Below are 23,608 nucleotides of genomic sequence, written 5' to 3'. Positions count from 1 at the left end.
AGACCATATGAACACTACTCCCTAGAGACCATATGAACACTACTCCCTAGAGACCTTATGAACACTACTCCCTAGAGACCATATGAACACTACTCCCTGGAGACCATATGAACACTACTCCCTAGAGACCATATGAACACTACTCCATAGAGACCATATGAACACTACTCCCTAGAGACCATATGAACACTACTCCCTAGAGACCATATGAACACTACTCCCTAGAGACCATATGAACACTATTCCCTAGAGACCATATGAACACTACTCCCTAGAGACCATATGAACACTACTCCCTAGAGACCATATGAACACTACTCCCTAGAGACCATATGAACACTACTCCCTAGAGACCATATGAACACTACTCCCTGGAGACCATATGAACACTACTCCCTGGAGACCATATGAACACTACTCCCTAGAGACCATATGAACACTACTCCCTAGAGACCATATGAACACTACTCCCTAGAGACCATATGAACACTACTCCCTAGAGACCATATGAACACTACTCCCTAGAGACCATATGAACACTACTCCCTAGAGACCATATGAACACTACTCCCTAGAGACCATATGAACACTACTCCCTAGAGACCTTATGAACACTACTCCCTAGAGACCATATGAACACTACTCCCTAGAGACCATATGAACACTACTCCCTAGAGACCATATGAACACTACTCCCTAGAGACCATATGAACACTACTCCCTAGAGACCATATGAACACTACTCCCTAGAGACTATATGAACACTACTCCCTAGAGACCATATGAACACTACTCCCTAGAGACCATATGAACACTACTCCCTAGAGACCATATGAACACTACTCCCTAGAGACTATATGAACACTACTCCCTAGAGACCATATGAACACTACTCCCTAGAGACCATATGAACACTACTCCCTAGAGACCATATGAACACTACTCCCTAGAGACCATATGAACACTACTCCCTAGAGACCATATGAACACTACTCCCTAGAGACCATATGAACACTACTCCCTAGAGACCATATGAACACTACTCCCTGGAGACCATATGAACACTACTCCCTAGAGACCATATGAACACTACTCCCTAGAGACCATATGAACACTACTCCCTAGAGACCATATGAACACTACTCCCTAGAGACCATATGAACACTACTCCCTAGAGACCATATGAACACTACTCCCTAGAGACCATATGAACACTACTCCCTAGAGACCATATGAACACTACTCCCTAGAGACCATATGAACACTACTCCCTGGAGACCATATGAACACTACTCCCTGGAGACCATATGAACACTACTCCCTAGAGACCATATGAACACTACTCCCTAGAGACCATATGAACACTACTCCCTAGAGACCATATGAACACTACTCCCTAGAGACCATATGAACACTACTCCCTAGAGACCATATGAACACTACTCCCTAGAGACCATATGAACACTACTCCCTAGAGACCATATGAACACTACTCCCTAGAGACCATATGAACACTACTCCCTGGAGACCATATGAACACTACTCCCTAGAGACCATATGAACACTACTCCCTAGAGACCATATGAACACTACTCCCTAGAGACCATATGAACACTACTCCCTGGAGACCATATGAACACTACTCCCTAGAGACCATATGAACACTACTCCCTAGAGACCATATGAACACTACTCCCTAGAGACCATATGAACACTACTCCCTAGAGACCATATGAACACTACTCCCTAGAGACCATATGAACACTACTCCCTGGAGACCATATGAACACTACTCCCTAGAGACCATATGAACACTACTCCCTAGAGACCATATGAACACTACTCCCTAGAGACCATATGAACACTACTCCCTAGAGACCATATGAACACTACTCCCTGGAGACCATATGAACACTACTCCCTAGAGACCATATGAACACTACTCCCTGGAGACCATATCAACACTACTGCCTAGAGACCATATGAACACTACTCCCTAGAGACCATATGAACACTACTCCCTAGAGACCATATGAACACTACTCCCTAGAGACCATATGAACACTACTCCCTAGAGACCATATGAACACTACTCCCTAGAGACCATATGAACACTACTCCCTGGAGACTATATGAACACTACTCCCTAGAGACCATATGAACACTACTCCCTAGAGACCATATGAACACTACTCCCTGGAGACCATATGAACACTACTCCCTAGAGACCATATGAACACTACTCCCTAGAGACCATATGAACACTACTCCCTAGAGACCATATGAACACTACTCCCTGGAGACCATATGAACACTACTCCCTAGAGACCATATGAACACTACTCCCTAGAGACTATATGAACACTACTCCCTAGAGACCATATGAACACTACTCCCTAGAGACTATATGAACACTACTCCCTAGAGACCATATGAACACTACTCCCTGGAGACCATATCAACACTACTGCCTAGAGACCATATGAACACTACTCCCTAGAGACCATATGAACACTACTCCCTAGAGACTATATGAACACTACTCCCTAGAGACCATATGAACACTACTCCCTAGAGACCATATGAACACTACTCCCTAGAGACCATATGAACACTACTCCCTAGAGACCATATGAACACTACTCCCTAGAGACCATATGAACACTACTCCCTAGAGACCATATGAACACTTCTCCCTAGAGACCATATGAACACTACTCCCTAGAGACCATATGAACACTACTCCCTAGAGACCATATGAACACTACTCCCTAGAGACCATATGAACACTACTCCCTAGAGACCATATGAACACTACTCCCTGGAGACCATATGAACACTACTCCCTAGAGACCTTATGAACACTACTCCCTAGAGACCATATGAACACTACTCCCTGGAGACCATATGAACACTACTCCCTAGAGACCATATGAACACTACTCCCTAGAGACCATATGAACACTACTCCCTAGAGACCATATGAACACTACTCCCTAGAGACCATATGAACACTACTCCCTAGAGACCATATGAACACTACTCCCTAGAGACCATATGAACACTACTCCCTAGAGACCATATGAACACTACTCCCTAGAGACCATATGAACACTACTCCCTGGAGACCATATGAACACTACTCCCTAGAGACCATATGAACACTACTCCCTAGAGACCATATGAACACTACTCCCTAGAGACCATATGAACACTACTCCCTAGAGACCATATGAACACTATTCCCTAGAGACCATATGAACACTACTCCCTAGAGACCTTATGAACACTACTCCCTAGAGACCATATGAACACTACTCCCTAGAGACCATATGAACACTACTCCCTAGAGACCATATGAACACTTCTCCCTAGAGACCATATGAACACTACTCCCTAGAGACCATATGAACACTACTCCCTAGAGACCATATGAACACTACTCCCTAGAGACCATATGAACACTACTCCCTAGAGACCATATGAACACTACTCCCTAGAGACCATATGAACACTACTCCCTAGAGACCATATGAACACTACTCCCTAGAGACCATATGAACACTACTCCCTAGAGACCATATGAACACTACTCCCTAGAGACCATATGAACACTATTCCCTAGAGACCATATGAACACTACTCCCTAGAGACCTTATGAACACTACTCCCTAGAGACCATATGAACACTACTCCCTAGAGACCATATGAACACTACTCCCTAGAGACCATATGAACACTTCTCCCTAGAGACCATATGAACACTACTCCCTAGAGACCATATGAACACTACTCCCTAGAGACCATATGAACACTACTCCCTAGAGACCATATGAACACTACTCCCTAGAGACCATATGAACACTACTCCCTAGAGACCATATGAACACTACTCCCTAGAGACCATATGAACACTACTCCCTAGAGACCATATGTACACTACTCCCTAGAGACCATATGAACACTAGTTAATTCCAGGTAACTCTCTCTGGTCTCCTCCACATAGTTCATTCCAGGTAACTCTCTCTAGTCTCCTCCACATAGTTCATTCCAGGTAACTCTCTCTAGTCTCCTCCACATAGTTCATTCCAGATAACTCTCTCTAGTCTCCTCCACATAGTTCATTCCAGGTAACTCTCTCTAGTCTCCTCCACATAGTTCATTCCAGATAACTCTCTCTAGTCTCCTCCACATAGTTCATTCCAGATAACTCTCTCTAGTCTCCTCCACATAGTTCATTCCAGGTAACTCTCTCTAGTCTCCTCCACATAGTTCATTCCAGGTAACTCTCTCTAGTCTCCTCCACATTGTTCATTCCAGGTAACTCTCTCTAGTCTCCTCCACATAGTTCATTCCAGGTAACTCTCTCTAGTCTCCTCCACATAGTTCATTCCAGGTAACTCTCTCTAGTCTCCTCCACATAGTTCATTCCCAAGTAACTCTCTCTAGTCTCCTCCACATAGTTCATTCCCAAGTAACTCTCTCTAGTCTCCTCCACATAGTTCATTCCAGATAACTCTCTCTAGTCTCCTCCACATAGTTCATTCCAGGTAACTCTCTCTAGTCTCCTCCACATAGTTCATTCCAGGTAACTCTCTCTAGTCTCCTCCACATAGTTCATTCCCAAGTAACTCTCTCTAGTCTCCTCCACATAGTTCATTCCAGGTAACTCTCTCTAGTCTCCTCCACATAGTTCATTCCAGATAACTCTCTCTAGTCTCCTCCACATAGTTCATTCCCAAGTAACTCTCTCTAGTCTCCTCCACATAGTTCATTCCAGGTAACTCTCTCTAGTCTCCTCCACATAGTTCATTCCAGATAACTCTCTCTAGTCTCCTCCACATAGTTCATTCCCAAGTAACTCTCTCTAGTCTCCTCCACATAGTTCATTCCCAAGTAACTCTCTCTAGTCTCCTCCACATAGTTCATTCCAGATAACTCTCTCTAGTCTCCTCCACATAGTTCATTCCAGGTAACTCTCTCTAGTCTCCTCCACATAGTTCATTCCAGGTAACTCTCTCTAGTCTCCTCCACATAGTTCATTCCCAAGTAACTCTCTCTAGTCTCCTCCACATAGTTCATTCCAGATAACTCTCTCTAGTCTCCTCCACATAGTTCATTCCAGGTAACTCTCTCTAGTCTCCTCCACATAGTTCATTCCAGGTAACTCTCTCTAGTCTCCTCCACATAGTTCATTCCTTCCCTCCGGTGCATTGAGAGGAAATTCTCAGAAACGTTATCTGAAAGGAGCATCGTTGACTGCTTTTGTTTGTTTCTTTGTGCTTTCAGAAAAAAAATAAATCACTTCGCCCACAATGAATGCTGGGTATTGGAGCCTGGTTAATCCAATCATGACTTCATTTCAAACCGAGAGTTCTATGTCTGTGTGGCTGTGCTCAGAATATCAAATGGATGCTCCGCGAACAACATGAGGACGTGGTTTGTGTGCAGGCAGGAAAATAGCATCAACACAACAACATGTCATTAGAAACATATTGTAACGAGACACAGGCATTCCCTGCTGTGTGACTTCCCACACAGTGTTCCTGAATTCACACTTTAAATGGAGTAACACTTACAGTCTGGTCCTCTATGAGCTTATCAATGGAGGAACACTTACAGTCTAGTCCTCTATGAGCTTATCAATGGAGGAACACTCACAGTCTGGTCCTCTATGAGCTTATCAATGGAGGAACACTTACAGTCTGGTCCTCTATGAGCTTATCAATGGAGGAACACTTATAGTATGGTCCTCTATGAGCTTATCAATGGAGGAACACTTACAGCCAGGTCCTCTATGAGCTTATCAATGGAGGAACACTTACAGTCTGGTTGACTATGAGCTTATCAATGGAGGAACACTTACAGTCTGGTCCTCTATGAGCTTATCAATGGAGGAACACTTACAGTCTGGTCCTCTATGAGCTTATCAATGGAGGAACACTTACAGCCAGGTTCTCTATGAGCGTATCAATGGAGTAACACTTACAGTCTGGTCCTCTATGAGCTTATCAATGGAGGAACACTTACAGTCTGGTTGACTATGAGCTTATCAATGGAGGAACACTTTCAGTCTGGTCCTCTATGAGCTTATCAATGGAGTAACACTTACAGTCTGGTCCTCTATGAGCTTATCAATAGAGGAACACTTACAGTCTGGTCCTCTATGAGCTTATCAATGGAGGAACACTTACAGTCTGGTCCTCTATGAGCTTATCAATGGAGGAACACTTACAGTCTGGTCCTCTATGAGCTTATCAATGGAGGAACACTAACAGTCTGGTCCACTATGAGCTTATCAATGGAGTAACACTTACAGTCTGGTCCTCTATGAGCTTATCAATGGAGGAACACTTACAGTCTGGTCCTCTATGAGCTTATCAATGGAGGAACACTTACAGTCTGGTCCTCTATGAGCTTATCAATGGAGGAACACTTACAGTCTGGTCCTCTATAAGCTTATCAATGGAGGAACACTAACAGTCTGGTCCTCTATGAGCTTATCAATGGAGGAACACTTACAGTCTGGTCCTCTATGAGCTTATCAATGGAGGAACACTTACAGCCAGGTCCTCTATGAGCTTATCAATGGAGTAACACTTACAGTCTGGTCCTCTATGAGCTTATCAATGGAGGAACACTTACAGTCTAGTCCTCTATGAGCTTATCAATGGAGGAACACTTACAGCCAGGTCCTCTATGAGCTTATCCTCAAAGTAGTGCTCCTCAGTCTCAATCCAGGACTTCTCATATCCCTGTAGAAACAGGTTGACTGCCCGGTGCCTGGTGGGAGACAGAGAGAAGTCATCAGAGGTGAATGGATGAATGAGAGAGAGAGAGAAGTCTGTCCTGGACAGGAAGTAGTAGTTGGACCGTGATCCTTTATAAAACTGCACAGAACATGGTTTTCTGAAGATGTACTGCTGAGGCCCGTTGATTCACCAGGAGATGACAGGAATATGTTCATTTACATGTGGGGGTGGAGCAGGGTGAAAGAGAGGGCTAGTTAGGTAAGGCACGTGGAGACATGTTTACCTGGGTAAGTTAGGGTTAGTTAGGTAAGGCACGTGGAGACATGTTTATCTGGGTTAGTTAGGGTTAGTTAGGTAAGGCAAGAGGAGCATGTTTATCTGGGTTAGTTAGGGTTAGTTAGGTAAGGCAAGAGGAGCATGTTTACCTGGGTGAGTTAGTTAGATAAGGCAAGTGGAGACATGTTTACCTGGGTTAGTTAGGGTTAGTTAGGTAAGGCAAGAGGAGCCATGTGTACCTGGGTAAATTAGGGTTAGGGTTAGTTAGGTAAGGCAAGTGGAGCCATGTTTACCTGGGTTAGTTAGGGTTAGTTAGGTAAGGCAAGTGGAGCCATGTTTACCTGAGTTAATTAGGGTTAGTTAGGTAAGGCAAGAGGAGCCATGTTTACCTGGGTTAGTTGGGATTAGTTAGGTAAGGCATGTGGAGACATGTTTACCTGGGTTAGTTAGGGTTAGTTAGGTAAGGCATGTGGAGACATGTTTACCTGGGAGCCATGTTTACCTGGGTAGGTTAGGGTAGGTTATACAGGGGAGCCATGTTTACCTGGGTAGATTATACAGGGGAGCCATGTTTACCTGGGTAGGTTAGGGTAGGTTATACAGGGGAGCCATGTTTACCTGGGTAGATTATACAGGGGAGCCATGTTTACCTGGGTAGGTTATACAGGGGAGCCATGTTTACCTGGGTAGGTTATACAGGGGAGCCATGTTTACCTGGGAGCCATGTTTACTTGGGTAGGTTATACAGGGGAGCCATGTTTACCTGGGTAGGTTATACAGGGGAGCCATGTTTACCTGGGTAGGTTATACAGGGGAGCCATGTTTACCTGGGTAGGTTATACTGGGGAGCCATGTTTACCTGGGTAGGTTATACTGGGGAGCCATGTTTACCTGGGAGCCATGTTTACCTGGGTAGGTTATACAGGGGAGCCATGTTTACCTGGGAGCCATGTTTACTTGGGTAGGTTATACAGGGGAGCCATGTTTACCTGGGTAGGTTATACAGGGGAGCCATGTTTACCTGGGTAGGTTATACAGGGGAGCCATGTTTACCTGGGTAGGTTATACAGGGGTGCCATTCTGAAACAGGCCACTACAGCCCTCTTCCTCTGTTTAGAGAGCAGCTTGTGCCACACAGCCTTTTTGCTCCTTTGTGGATGTTCCACCTACAGGAAGAGGAAATGGAGAGGCATAACGTTACCGATTCACACAACTCAACGTTACCGATTCACACAACTCAACGTTACCGATTCACACAACTCAACGTTACCGATTCACACAACTCAACGTTACCGATTCACACAACTCAACGTTACCGATTCACACAACTCAAACGTTACCGATTCACACAACTCAAACGTTACCGATTCACACAACTCAACGTTACCGATTCACACAACTCAACGTTACCGATTCACACCACTCAACGTTACCGATTCACACAACTCAAACGTTACCGATTCACACAACTCAAACGTTACCGATTCACACAACTCAACGTTACCGATTCACACAACTCAACGTTACCGATTCACACAACTCAAACGTTACCGATTCACACAACTCAAACGTTACCGATTCACACAACTCAAACGTTACCGATTCACACAACTCAAACGTTACCGATTCACACAACTCAAACGTTACCGATTCACACAACTCAAACGTTACCGATTCACACAACTCAAACATTACCGATTCACACAACTCAACGTTACCGATTCACACAACTCAACGTTACCGATTCACACAACTCAACGTTACCGATTCACACAACTCAAACGTTACCGATTCACACAACTCAAACGTTACCGATTCACACAACTCAACGTTACCGATTCACACAACTCAACGTTACCGATTCACACCACTCAACGTTACCGATTCACACAACTCAAACGTTACCGATTCACACAACTCAAACGTTACCGATTCACACAACTCAACGTTACCGATTCACACAACTCAACGTTACCGATTCACACAACTCAAACGTTACCGATTCACACAACTCAAACGTTACCGATTCACACAACTCAAACGTTACCGATTCACACAACTCAAACGTTACCGATTCACACAACTCAAACGTTACCGATTCACACAACTCAAACGTTACCGATTCACACAACTCAAACGTTACCGATTCACACAACTCAAACATTACCGATTCACACAACTCAACGTTACCGATTCACACAACTCAACGTTACCGATTCACACCACTCAACGTTACCGATTCACACAACTCAAACGTTACCGATTCACACAACTCAAACGTTACCGATTCACACAACTCAACGTTACCGATTCACACAACTCAACGTTACCGATTCACACAACTCAAACGTTACCGATTCACACAACTCAAACGTTACCGATTCACACAACTCAAACGTTACCGATTCACACAACTCAAACGTTACCGATTCACACAACTCAAACGTTACCGATTCACACAACTCAAACATTACCGATTCACACAACTCAACGTTACCGATTCACACAACTCAACGTTACCGATTCACACAACTCAAACGTTACCGATTCACACAACTCAAACATTACCGATTCACACAACTCAAACTCATTTCTAACAGAACTTCAGCAATCTGGGATAACACGCTAGGGGTCAAACTATTTAACTTTAAATTGCGCATCGGCCACATTTTCTTGATGAGGATATTTAAACTTCCTGAGATGGAAATGACCCTCAGCCCTGCAGGAAAGGGCACAGCATCATAAAATACCAATGGTGTCCCCAGAAGTACTTTCCTTTGGATTTGTTCTGACATAATAGACGACTTCAGACTCAGGTCATGTTCAATAGGCACCAAACTCAGAAAAACATTTTCCCATGACAAAACGTTTTAAAATGTGACTATAAACCAAAGAAAACAGGCAGAAAGAGAGACGGACAGCCTGGTTTTCTGTTACTTAACGTTTTGAAAAAGTTTTCCCATTTGCATGGCCCTTAAATGAACACGACCCTGATGTTTCCCAGAACCCACCTGGTCTAGATAGAAGAGGACGTGAGCGATGTCCAGGACTCTCTCTACAGTCTTCTCCGGGTCTGACGTGTCCTCGCTCCTGTTAGGAAGGTCCTTATACAGAGCCATCTGCCAGCGGATAGCAGGGTCCTCCAGCTACACACACACAGAGAGAATACATTATTGGGGTTGAGGAGAAACAGGAGGATTAAGCATGTTTGAGGTCTAAGCAAGGCTACGTGATTTCACTGTGAGGGTTAAGGTTCGTTAACCTGGTCTCCGTGTTTGGGTTTTCTATCCAACTCCTATAGTCATCGGCATACCAAAAAATATGAGTTGGCTTTTTCAGCCCGAATCAAATCAAGATTTATTTATACACATATCAGACATGGAACGCAACACAATGTGCTTCACAGGAAGAAAAAACAAAAAAAACTATGGAAATAAAACAGAGAACAATAAAAACTGAACGAATGACAAGCACCCTGAGAAAAGGCTAAGTTAAAAAGGTATGTTTTAAGATCTGTTTTAAATATATCCACAGTTTCACTCCTCAGGCAGGCTATTCCAGAGGGTGGGGGCATAGTAACTAAAGGCTGCCTCTCCATGCCTCTTGTTCCCCCTCAGGTTCTCTGGCAGGCTGTTCCAGAGGCTGGGGGCTTAGTAACTAAAGGCTGCCTCTCCATGCCTCCTGGTCCCCCTCAGGTTCTCTGGCAGGCTGTTCCAGAGGCTGGGGGCTTAGTAACTAGAGGCTGCCTCTCCATGCCTCTTGTTCCCCCTCAGGTTCTCTGGCAGGCTGTTCCAGAGGCTGGGGGCTTAGTAACTAGAGATGTCTTTTCATCTTAGGCCTTGGGATAGTTAAAAGGCCAGAACCAGAGGACCTGGGGGACCGACTGGGTACAGAACTTAAAAGCATGTCTGACATGTATTGGGGGGAACAATCGTGGATTAATTTAAAAACCAATAGAAGAATCTTAAAATGTATCTTAAAATGTATTCTAAAACCCACAGGCAGCCAGTGCAGAGACCTTAATAACAGGTGTAATGTGTTCTCTCCATCCGGTCTTGGACAGTAGCCGCGCTGCAGCATTCTGTATGTTTCGCTGTTGACAAATGGCTTTCTTGGGTAGACCAGACAGGAGAGCATTTACAGTAGTCAAGCCTGCTTGTAATAAAAGCATGGATGCGTCTCTCTGTATCGGCTTGAGAGAGAAACAGTCACACCTTGGCAATGGTCCTCAGGTGGTAAAAAGCTATTTTGGTCAAATTACAAATGCGATTTGAAATTGAGTTCAGATTCTAAAACAACAGCTAGGTTTTTTACCTGGGGTTTTATCTTGATTGCCTGTGAATTAAAACGTGAGGTCAACCTCTCCTGAACCGGAGAGGTCAAACCAACCTCCCCTGAACCGGAGAGGTCAAACCAACCTCTCCTGAACCGGAGAGGTCAAACCAACCTCTCCTGAACCAGAGAGGTCAAACCAACTCTCCTGAACCAGAGAGGTCAAACCAACCTTTATTCTCTCTCTGTCCTTTGGCTTCAACAATAAGTACCTCGAGCTGGAGGAAGTTGTGAGCCATCCAAGTATTTAAATCACTAATACAGCTGAATAATTTATCCGTGGACATGAAATTCTCTGGTGACACAGAAATATCGTCTTCGTAGCAGTGAAAATCAATGCTGTGCTTTCTGATAACGCTGCCAAGAGGTAACATATATAAACTGAACAGTACCAGACTGATAACGGTACCAAGGGGTAACATATATAAACTGAACAGTACCAGACTGATAACGGTACCAAGGGGTAACATATATAAACTGAACAGTACCAGACTGATAACAGTACCAAGGGGTAACATATATAAACTGAACAGTACCAGACTGATAACGGTACCAAGGGGTAACATATACAGTGCCTTGCGAAAGTATTCGGCCCCCTTGAACTTTGCGACCTTTTGCCACATTTCAGGCTTCAAACATAAAGATATAAAACTGTATTTTTTTGTGAAGAATCAACAACAAGTGGGACACAATCATGAAGTGGAACAACATTTATTGGATATTTCAAACTTTTTTAACAAATAAAAACTGAAAAATTGGGCGTGCAAAATTATTCAGCCCCCTTAAGATAATACTTTGTAGCGCCACCTTTTGCTGCGATTACAGCTTTAAGTCGCTTGGGGTATGTCTCTATCAGTTTTGCACATCGAGAGACTGAAGTTTTTTCCCATTCCTCCTTGCAAAACAGCTCGAGCTCAGTGAGGTTGGATGGAGAGCATTTGTGAACAGCAGTTTTCAGTTCTTTCCACAGATTCTCGATTGGATTCAGGTCTGGACTTTGAAATGGCCATTCTAACACCTGGATGTGTTTATTTTTGAACCATTCCATTGTAGATTTTGCTTTATGTTTTGGATCATTGTCTTGTTGGAAGACAAATCTCTGTCCCAGTCTCAGGTCTTTTGCAGACTCCATCAGGTTTTCTTCCAGAATGGTCCTGTATTTGGCTCCATCCATCTTCCCATCAATTTTAACCATCTTTCCTGTCCCTGCTGAAGAAAAGCAGGCCCAAACCATGATGCTGTCACCACCATGTTTGACAGTGGGGATGGTGTGTTCAGCTGTGTTGCTTTTACGCCAAACATAACGTTTTGCATTGTTGCCAAAAAGTTCAATTTTGGTTTCATCTGACCAGAGCACCTTCTTCCACATGTTTGGTGTGTCTCCCAGGTGGCTTGTGGCAAACTTTAAACAACACTTTTTATGGATATCTTTAAGAAATGGCTTTCTTCTTGCCACTCTTCCATAAAGGCCAGATTTGTGCAATATACGACTGATTGTTGTCCTATGGACAGAGTCTCCCACCTCAGCTGTAGATCTCTGCAGTTCATCCAGAGTGATCATGGGCCTCTTGGCTGCATCTCTGATCAGTCTTCTCCTTGTATGAGCTGAAAGTTTAGAGGGACGGCCAGGTCTTGGTAGATTTGCAGTGGTCTGATACTCCTTCCATTTCAATATTATCGCTTGCACAGTGCTCCTTGGGATGTTTAAAGCTTGGGAAATCTTTTTGTATCCAAATCCGGCTTTAAACTTCTTCACAACAGTATCTCGGACCTGCCTGGTGTGTTCCTTGTTCTTCATGATGCTCTCTGCGCTTTTAACGGACCTCTGAGACTATCACAGTGCAGGTGCATTTATACAGAGACTTGATTACACACAGGTGGATTGTATTTATCATCATTAGTGATTTAGGTCAACATTGGATCATTCAGAGATCCTCACTGAACTTCTGGAGAGAGTTTGCTGCACTGAAAGTAAAGGGGCTGAATAATTTTGCACGCCCAAATTTTCAGTTTTTGATTTGTTAAAAAAGTTTGAAATATCCAATAAATGTCGTTCCACTTCATGATTGTGTCCCACTTGTTGTTGATTCTTCACAAAAAAATACAGTTTTATATCTTTATGTTTGAAGCCTGAAATGTGGCAAAAGGTCGCAAAGTTCAAGGGGGCCGAATACTTTCGCAAGGCACTGTATAAACTGAACAGTACCAGACTGATAACGCTACCAACGGGTAACATATATAAACTGAACAGTACCAAGAGGTAACATATATAAACTGAACAGTACCAGACTGATAACGGTACCAAGGGGTAACATATATAAACTGAACAGTACCAGACTGATAACCCTGCCAAGGGGTAACATATATAAACGGTACAGTACCAGACTGATAACCCTGCCCAAAACTGAACCTTGTGGAACGCCACGTGATATGTATTATGTTCACCAAGAGTGACAAAAAAATTATTGACCGGTTAAATCGGTCCTAAACCAATTTAGAACTGGACCGGAGAGGTCAAACCAACCTCTCCTGAACCGGAGAGTTCAAACCAACCTCTCCTGAACCGGAGAGTTCAAACCAACCTCTCCTGAACCAGAGAGGTCAAACCAACCTCTCCTGAACCGGAGCATCAAACCAACATCTCCTGAACCAGCGAGGTCAAACCAACATCTCCTGAACCAGAGGTCAAACCAACCTCTCCAGTCTGCCCAGAAGGAAACCAAGGTCAACAGTGTAGAATGCAGCAATTAAGAGTACAAGGACAGAGAGCTGTTTGGCATCTGTGTCGGCTCTAAGATCCTTTACCTCTTGAACTAAGGCTGTCTCTGTCCTGTAGTGGGCACCGAAACCAGATTGGAATTATTAAAAAATACAGTTGGCACTTAAGAAATAATTTAGCTGTTTGAAAACCAATTTTCCCCAGAATGTTGCGTAAGAATGGAAGGTTGGAGATCGGCTGAAAATTGCTAAGAGCTGAAAAAATCTAGATGACTTTTCTTAAGAAGGGCGTTTCACCATGGCAGGTTTTTAGTGCCGTGGGGAAAGTGCCTATGAAAGGGGAGTGATTAACAATAGCTTGCACTTCTTCAAATATGTCATTTGTTTTGAAGAAGGTGGTGGGGATAGGATCGAGAAGGCAGGTAAAAGACTTAAGTTGTGATTGCACTTTCCTGAGCATGTCTGTGTCAACCAGAGAAAATCTATCCATATTGCCTTTGAGTGGTAGGCTACGGCTCATAACATACTTCTCACGAGTTCTTGCTCGACTGATACCCAGCCTAACGTTAGTTATCTTATCTCTGAAATGTGCCGTCGGAAAAGTTCACAGAGGTTTTCCTGCGGTGGGATTTATCAGTCCATCAATGGTCGAGAAGAGCACCTTTGAATTATTCTGATTATCAGTGATCAACTTAGAAGACTGAGCTCGTCTGGCATTTTCTAACAACCTTGTTATATATCGTGACGGCAGGGTAGCCTAGTGGTTAGAGCGTTGGACTAGTTACCGAAAGGTTGCAAGATCGAATCCCCGAGCTGACAATGTCAAAATCTGTCCTTCTGCCCCTGAACAAGGCAGTTAACTCCACTGTTCCTAGGCCATCATTGAAAATAAGTATTTGTTCTTAACTGACTTGCCTAGTTTTTTTATATGCCAACTTGCTGTCTCAGAATATCATAATGGACCTTTAACTTTCTGCAATTTCTCTTTAATTGATTAGATGAACAGATCTGGGAAACAGGCTAAGAGTTACGGGCTAAGGGTTAAGGGTTAAGGTTGTGAGGATCATGGGTTACCCACCAACGCAGTATTACACCCATACATGCTCTGCCCTAAGGCCCCCAGGTGGCCCTCTCGAATCCTGGACGTGCCCAGGATATCAGTGGCTCTACCCGGGGCATTGCCCTGCCCCTGCCCGTGCATGTGGTGCATCACATAATCCACAGACGAGGCCTTCTTGATGCCTGCCCGGGTGGTCCTGGGAGGCCGGTGGGTATAGCTACTCTCCACAGTGGCAGAGCGCTTGCGGGCGCCAGCCAGACGTTTGTGCCCGCCGGGCATCTCTAAGGCCGGAGGTTTGGAGGCCTGCTGACTCTTCATCCATTTCATCACTATGATCAACTTCTTCACCAGCTTTTTGAAGTGGAACACTCGGTACTGAGGATGGTGACGGAGGAGGAAGGGTGGCGGTGGACAGGACATGCAGACATGCAGAGAGAACGGTGAGATGGAGACAGAGAGACAGAGAGAGATGGTGAGCTGGAGGAATGGAGGGAGACGGGACATGCAGGTTTATGAAAGACAAATGAAACCTCTCTGTCTTTTTAGGTCTAAGACTTAACTTCATCCAAATTGACTTCTTATTGGGTGAAGTATCGAGTCAGCTTATACAACGTATAGTACTACAAGGCTGTAGCATGGTGTAGATTAGTATGTACCACGTTGTATAGTACTACAATACTGTAGCATGGTGTAGATGAGTATGGGGGAGTACATGCTGATGATGTCACAACTGAGATTAAGTAATTAAGTATTGGTCACCTTTCCCTGCAGGTGCAGGTTGTTTCTGATGATCTCCCGCACCTCGTCCTCTGTGTCTTTCTGTTGACAAAACATCAAAGAAACACTGATTCATAGGGTTGACTGTAGCAAACAGGAGGCCCCTGGAATCTGTTCTACTTACTCGGGAGTTAAAGAATACCAATGAGACACCTTACCGTTTCATTAGAGACTTAAGTGATTTACCTGACTGAAGCGGATCTTGGCCAGAGCGATCAGTTCCTGGTCTCCTGGAGCGCAGATATTCAGTCCTACAGGAAGTAGTCTCTTCAACGCTGCTACGATGAGGCTGGTCTGCATGGAGTAGCGATCACCCTTCCTCTTCATCTTCTTCCTCTCCTGGTCGGACACGGCTCCCTAGAGGGGAGACACCAGGTGACAAGTCAACAAGTCAGCAGCACCACCTGGTCTCACTACTGGTGTCCCCCAGGGCTCTGTACTAGGTCCTCTTTAATGTCTCACTACTGGTGTCCCCCAGGGCTCTGCACTAGGTCCTCTTTAATGTCTCACTACTGGTGTCCCCCAGGGCTCTGCACTAGGTCCTCTTTAATGTCTCACTACTGGTGTCCCCCAGGGCTCTGCACTAGGTCCTCTTTAATGTCTCACTACTGGTGTCCCCCAGGGCTCTGCACTAGGTCCTCTTTAATGTCTCACTACTGGTGTCCCCCAGGGCTCTGCACTAGGTTCTCGATAATGTCTCACTACTGGCTCTGTACTGGGTCCTCTCTTGTTCTTTCTGAACACCAAGCCACATTTCAGGTCAAGAACAAGTTATCCATTTAATTATGTTCAGTCATCACAACTTACTGTGCAGTCTTCTTCATATTTGGGGGACAAAGCTCTTTGACTTATATATGCTATACAGAGTCATAGTACACCTATATTGTACATATCAATGTAAAAAAAAAAAAAACATCTATATAACACCACTTGCCTTGGACATCTTTGACTTGGTGTCTGTGATGAGGAAGGACATATTGTTGATCTCATTCTGAACCACAAAGTTCTGCTCCTCCCGTTTAAAATTCTGCAGTGGAAGAAATAAAATATTTCAGTGTTGGATATTGCCAAGGATTTATGCAAATGTGGCCTGCAGCCTGACAGGGGACTTGGAGAAGAACAGACACACATGAACACTCTAGAGATACATCACCGTCTTCTAGTTCTCGCTGCCAGGCAAGCAAATGTAACATGTATTTATTGCAGAAAGAAACGCTGAAGAATTCCTAGAATTTAATGGGATTTTAATAGGAGTATCGGAGAACTCTCAGAGTGCCTTGGTGACGACCAGTAGAAACTATCACAGAGTGATTAGGACATTAAATGTTTCCTGGAAACTGTTACAGTGATGTGACGATTGCTATGTGACATCGTCTCTGTGTAGCTTACATGAGACTTGGACCAGAATATGAAGACCTCTGCTACCATGCGGAAGAGCTCCTCAGCCTCAGGGTTCGATTCTTTCAGCCATTTGGCCCTAAGATAAAAAACACATTGCAAACAAGTTACAGTATTCAGTTGGATAAAACAGTCAGACCACTAGAAACAAGTGACAGTAGACTTTAAGTTGGATAAAACAGTCACACCAACAACAGCAACTGGCACCACGTCTTTAACAACTTTAAAAAACACTTTGGCTATTGATCCACCCACTCCTCTCACTTTACCCCACTGGTCCTTTCCCTGTTGTAGTCAGCAACATGGAGGAGGAGGAAGTAGAATGTCTACTTACCTGTTGTAGTCAGCAACATGGAGGAGGAGGAAGTAGAATGTCTACTTACCTGTTGTAGTCAGCAACATGGAGGAGGAGGAAGTAGAATGTCTACTTACCTGTTGTAGTCAGCAACATGGAGGAGGAGGAAGTAGAATGTCTACTTACCTGTTGTAGTCAGCATCATGGAGGAGGAGGAAGTAGAATGTCTACTTACCTGTTGTAGTCAGCAACATGGAGGAGGAGGAAGTATAATGTCTACTTACCTGTTGTAGTCAGCAACATGGAGGAAGAGGAAGTAGAATGTCTACTTACCTGTTGTAGTCAGCAACATGGAGGAGGAGGAAGTAGAATGTCTAGTTACCTGTTGTAGTCAGCAACATGGAGGAGGAAGTAGAATGTCTAGGTACCTGTTGTAGTCAGCAACATGGAGGAGGAGGAAGTAGAATGTCTAGGTACCTGTTGTAGTCAGCAACATGGAGGAGGAGGAAGTAGAATGTCTAGGTACCTGTTGTAGTCAGCAACATGGAGGAGGAGGAAGTAGAATGTCTACTTACCTGTTGTAGTCAGCAACATGGAGGAGGAGGAAGTAGAATGTCTACTTACCTGTTGTAGTCAGCATCATGGAGGAGGAGGAAGTAGAATGTCTACTTACCTGTTGTAGTCAGCAACATGGAGGAGGAGGAAGTATAATGTCTACTTACCTGTTGTAGTCAGCAACATGGAGGAAGAGGAAGTAGAATGTCTACTTACCTGTTGTAGTCAGCATCATGGAGGAGGAGGAAGTAGAATGTCTACTTACCTGTTGTAGTCAGCAACATGGAGGAGGAAGTAGAATGTCTAGTTACCTGTTGTAGTGAGCAACAAGGAGGAGGAGGAAGTAGAATGTCTACTTACCTGTTGTAGTCAGCAACTTGGAGGAGGAGGAAGTCGAATGTCTAGTTACCTGTTGTAGTCAGCAACTTGGAGGAGGAAGTAGAATGTCTAGTTAACTGTTGTAGTCAGCAACATGGAGGAGGAAGTAGAATGTCTAGTTACCTGTTGTAGTCAGCAACATGGAGGAGGAAGTAGAATGTCTAGTTACCTGTTGTAGTCAGCAACATGGAGGAGGAGGAAGTAGAATGTCTAGTTACCTGTTGTAGTCAGCAACATGGAGGAGGAGGAAGTAGAATGTCTAGTTACCTGTTGTAGTCAGCAACATGGAGGAGGAGGAAGTAGAATGTCTAGTTACCTGTTGTAGTCAGCAACATGGAGGAGGAGGAAGTAGAATGTCTAGTTACCTGTTGTAGTCAGCAACATGGAGGAGGAGGAAGTAGAATGTCTACTTACCTGTTGTAGTCAGCAACATGGAGGAGGAGGAAGTATAATGTCTACTTACCTGTTGTAGTCAGCAACATGGAGGAGGAGGAAGTAGAATGTCTAGTTACCTGTTGTAGTCAGCAACATGGAGGAGGAGGAAGTATAATGTCTAGTTACCTGTTGTAGTCAGCAACATGGAGGAGGAGGAAGTAGAATGTCTAGTTACCTGTTGTAGTCAGCAACATGGAGGAGGAGGAAGTAGAATGTCTAGTTACCTGTTGTAGTCAGCAACATGGAGGAGGAAGTAGAATGTCTAGTTACCTGTTGTAGTCAGCAACCTGGAGGAGGAGGAAGTATAATGTCTAGTTACCTGTTGTAGTCAGCAACATGGAGGAGGAGGAAGTAGAATGTCTAGTTACCTGTTGTAGTCAGCAACATGGAGGAGGAAGTAGAATGTCTAGTTACCTGTTGTAGTCAGCAACATGGAGGAGGAAGTAGAATGTCTAGTTACCTGTTGTAGTCAGCAACATGGAGGAGGAGGAAGTATGTCTAGTTACCTGTTGTAGTCAGCAACATGGAGGAGGAAGTAGAATGTCTAGTTACCTGTTGTAGTCTACAAAGCGGATGAGTAGCGGATAAAAGGCATAGAGGTCTCTGATCAGGATGGTAAACTCATCCAGGATGAGTAGTTCAGCCTCAGACATCTCCCCTCGTCCCTCGGCCTTCATCTGTTCCTCATCCTGCAGTACGGTGGCAGCCTTCTTCCTCAACTTCTCCATCAGCGGCAGAAAGTGGGTCTTCAACAGCCCCCCCTTTGCCTTACCAATGATTGGCTGAGAGAACACTGGAGGCGAGGACAGAATAGAGAAGGACAGTTAGAGAGAGAGAGACTGGTGGGAAACAACGATGGTGGTGTTTCACTCTGGATGATTCTACAGTTTGTTTTCTTATTTAAACAACGATGGTGGTGTTTCACTCTGGATGATTCTACAGTTTGTTTTCTTATTTAAACAACGATGGTGGTGTTTCACTCTGGATGATTCTACAGTTTGTTTTCTTATTTAAACAACGATGGTGGTGTTTCACTCTGGATGATATAACAGTTTGGTTTCTTATTTAAACAACGATGGTGGTGTTTCACTCTAGATGATTCTACAGTTTGTTTTCTTATTTAAACAACGATGGTGGTGTTTCACTCTAGATGATTCTACAGTTTGTTTTCTTATTTAAACAACGATGGTGATGTTTCACTCTGGATGATTCTACAGTTTGTTTTCTTATTTAAACAACGACTCTAGATGATTCTACAGTTTGTTTTCTTATTTAAACAACGATGGTGGTGTTTCACTCTGGATGATTCTACAGTTTGTTTTCTTATTTAAACAACGATGGTGGTGTTTCACTCTGGATGATTCTACAGTTTGTTTTCTTATTTAAACAACGATGGTGGTGTTTCACTCTGGATGATTCTACAGTTTGTTTTCTTATTTAAACAACGATGGTGGTGTTTCACTCTGGATGATTCTACAGTTTGTTTTCTCATTTAAACAACGATGGTGGTGTTTCACTCTGGATGATTCTACAGTTTGTTTTCTTATTTAAACAACGATGGTGGTGTTTCACTCTGGATGATTCTACAGTTTGTTTTCTTATTTAAACAACGATGGTGGTGTTTCACTCTGGATGATTCTACAGTTTGTTTTCTTATTTAAACAACGATGGTGGTGTTTCACTCTGGATGATATAACAGTTTGTTTTCTTATTTAAACATCGATGGTGGTGTTTCACTCTGGATGATTCTACAGTTTGTTTTCTTATTTAAACAACGATGGTGGTGTTTCACTCTGGATGATTCTACAGTTTGTTTTCATTTAGAAACAATGCATTTTGGTTGCTGTGTCCCGTGACATCAACACATGATCACCACCACATGCAGTAACAGCACATATCCAGTATGGGAAACTGCTTGGTCATGTGGGTGACCTATGCTCCTACGGCATAGAAGGGTTGAAGACAAGTAAAGTGTGGGTAACCTCTGTGTTTCTGAGCACCCACCTGCCGGTCAACCAATTCAGGCTTCCCCGTCAATCAACATGCAATTTTAGCATTTAATTTGTTCTCGACCAATTACTACTCTTCCTGGGGTTCAAACAGGAAACAAAACAACAAGTAAAATATATTAAATACATTATAGCCATAATATAATATACATAACACTACCTAACACTACATAACACCACAGAAAACTACATCATCTCCTGCCTCTGCCTCACGCTTCAGAGATGGCTCCGGCCCTATAAGCCGTTCCTTCTGGAACAAGCCAAGGATTCGGTCAAGGTCACCCACCTATATAATACAATACATTATACAACGTTACAATACAAGATTTATAGAATGGCTTTGTCTATTCACAGTCGCCGGTGTGCCGTAAGATGTTCTTCTATCTGGTTTCTGAACGTGTTTTTATTTCTAGCTTGAGTTACCTGGGGTGGCAGAGAGTTCCATGTAGACATGTTTCTAACACTGAGCATTTCCCAGCCTCTTGTTCTGGACCTGGGGACTGTGAAGAGACCCTCTGACTGCATATCTTACGATGTACCGATGAGAGTCTGAACTGTGAAGAGACCCTCTGTCTGCATATCTTACGATGTACCGATGAGAGTCTGAACTGTGTGAGCCAACTGCTTAAACAGAGAGTTCCGTACCTTCAACACATCAACACCTCGCACAAAGACCAATAGTGATGCAGTCAACACATCAATACCTCACACACAGACCAATAGTGATGTAGTCAACACATCAACACCTCACACAAAGACCAATAGTGTTGTAGTCAACACATCAATACCTCACACACAGACCAATAGTGATGTAGTCAACACATCAACACCTCACACAAAGACCAATAGTGTTGTAGTCAACACATCAATACCTCACACACAGACCAATAGTGATGCAGTCAATCTCTCCTCTACTTTGAGCCGGGAGAGATTGACATGCATGTCATTGACATTCTTCCTCCGTGTACATCTAAGTGCACTGCGTGCTGCTCTGTTCTGGACCAACTGCAATTGACCTATGTCCATCTACATGACCACACAACTGGGCAGTAGTCCAGGTGCTACAAAATCAGGGCCTGTAGGACCTGTCTGGTCAACCGAGATGTCAAGAAAACAGAACGACGTCTTCTCATGGCCTGTTTCCATTGATCATCCTTGAGATGTTTCTCCAACTTGGATTGGATTCCACCTGTCTTAAATTCTATTTATTGGACATGATTTGAAAAGGCACACACCTGTCTATATAAGGTCCCACAGTTGACAGTGAATGTCAGAACAAAAACTAGGCCACGAGGTCGAAGGAATTGTCCGTAGAGCTCAGAGACAGGATTGAGGGTACACCAAAACATTTCTGCAGCATTGAAGGTCCCCAAGAACACAGTGGCCACCATTCTTAAATGAAAGAAGGTCAGAACCACCAAGAATCTTGCTTCTAAAAACCCTGTTTTTGCTTTGTCATTATGGGGTATTGTGATGTCATTATGGGGTATTGTGATGTCATTATGGGGTATTGTGATGTCATTATGGGGTATTGTGTGTAGATGGATGAGGGTATTGTAGTGATTCCTACGTCGAAGATGTGAAAAATATTTGTTGATCTGCCGAACAACCTGATGTGGCACTTGGAACATTTCTATCTTTCCTGTATATTCTATAACCACGTTTAGCTACTGCTGTATCAAAGGACTTATTGATCTTCCCTGTATATTCTATAACCACGTTTAGCTACCGCTGTATCAAAGGACTTATTGATCTTTCCTGTATATTCTATAACCATGATACTGCTGTATCAAAGGACTTATTGATCTTCCCTGTATATTCTATAACCATGATACTGCTGTATTAAAGGACTTATTGATCTTTCCTGTATATTCTATAACCATGATACTGCTGTATTAAAGGACTTATTGATCTTTCCTGTATATTCTATAACCATGATACTGCTGTATCAAAGGACTTATTGATCTTTCCTGTATATTCTATAACCATGATACTGCTGTATCAAAGGACTTATTGATCTTCCCTGTATATTCTATAACCATGATACTGCTGTATCAAAGGACTTATTGATCTTCCCTGTATATTCTATAACCATGATACTGCTGTATTAAAGGAATTATTGATCTTCCCTGTATATTCTATAACCACGATACTGCTGTATCAAAGGAATTATTGATCTTCCCTGTATATTCTATAACCATGATACTGCTGTATTAAAGGACTTATTGATCTTCCCTGTATATTCTATAACCATGATACTGCTGTATCAAAGGACTTATTGATCTTCCCTGTATATTCTATAACCATGATACTGCTGTATTAAAGGACTTATTGATCTTCCCTGTATATTCTATAACCACGATACTGCTGTATCAAAGGACTTATTGATCTTCCCTGTATATTCTATAACCACGATACTGCTGTATCAAAGGACTTATTGATCTTCCCTGTATATTCTATAACCACGTTTAGCTACCGCTGTATCAAAGGACTTATTGATCTTCCCTGTATATTCTATAACCACGTTTAGCTACCGCTGTATCAAAGGACTTATTGATCTTCCCTGTATATTCTATAACCACGTTTAGCTACCGCTGTATCAAAGGACTTATTGATCTTTCCT

General features: G+C 43.4%; 1 protein-coding gene across 1 annotated transcript in view; it reads right to left on the bottom strand.

Moving 5' to 3' along the window:
• The window catches only part of LOC110516746 (ryanodine receptor 2), a 563,076-nt gene that overhangs the window by 83,796 nt on the left and 455,672 nt on the right, over nt 1-23,608 (bottom strand). Inside the window, exons 71-78 of the mRNA XM_036960048.1 lie at nt 19,529-19,769; nt 17,305-17,392; nt 16,850-16,942; nt 16,102-16,272; nt 15,898-15,957; nt 10,040-10,174; nt 8,082-8,194; nt 6,687-6,783 (exon numbers count right to left, since the gene is read on the bottom strand). Coding sequence (XP_036815943.1) covers nt 6,687-6,783; nt 8,082-8,194; nt 10,040-10,174; nt 15,898-15,957; nt 16,102-16,272; nt 16,850-16,942; nt 17,305-17,392; nt 19,529-19,769 — 998 coding nt within the window. The remainder of the gene's footprint in view (nt 1-6,686; nt 6,784-8,081; nt 8,195-10,039; nt 10,175-15,897; nt 15,958-16,101; nt 16,273-16,849; nt 16,943-17,304; nt 17,393-19,528; nt 19,770-23,608) is intronic.

The sequence above is a fragment of the Oncorhynchus mykiss genome, chromosome 23 (assembly GCF_013265735.2).
Source record: "Oncorhynchus mykiss isolate Arlee chromosome 23, USDA_OmykA_1.1, whole genome shotgun sequence".
NCBI lineage: Eukaryota > Metazoa > Chordata > Actinopteri > Salmoniformes > Salmonidae > Oncorhynchus > Oncorhynchus mykiss.
This window is presented reverse-complemented; position numbering and strand designations above follow the sequence as displayed.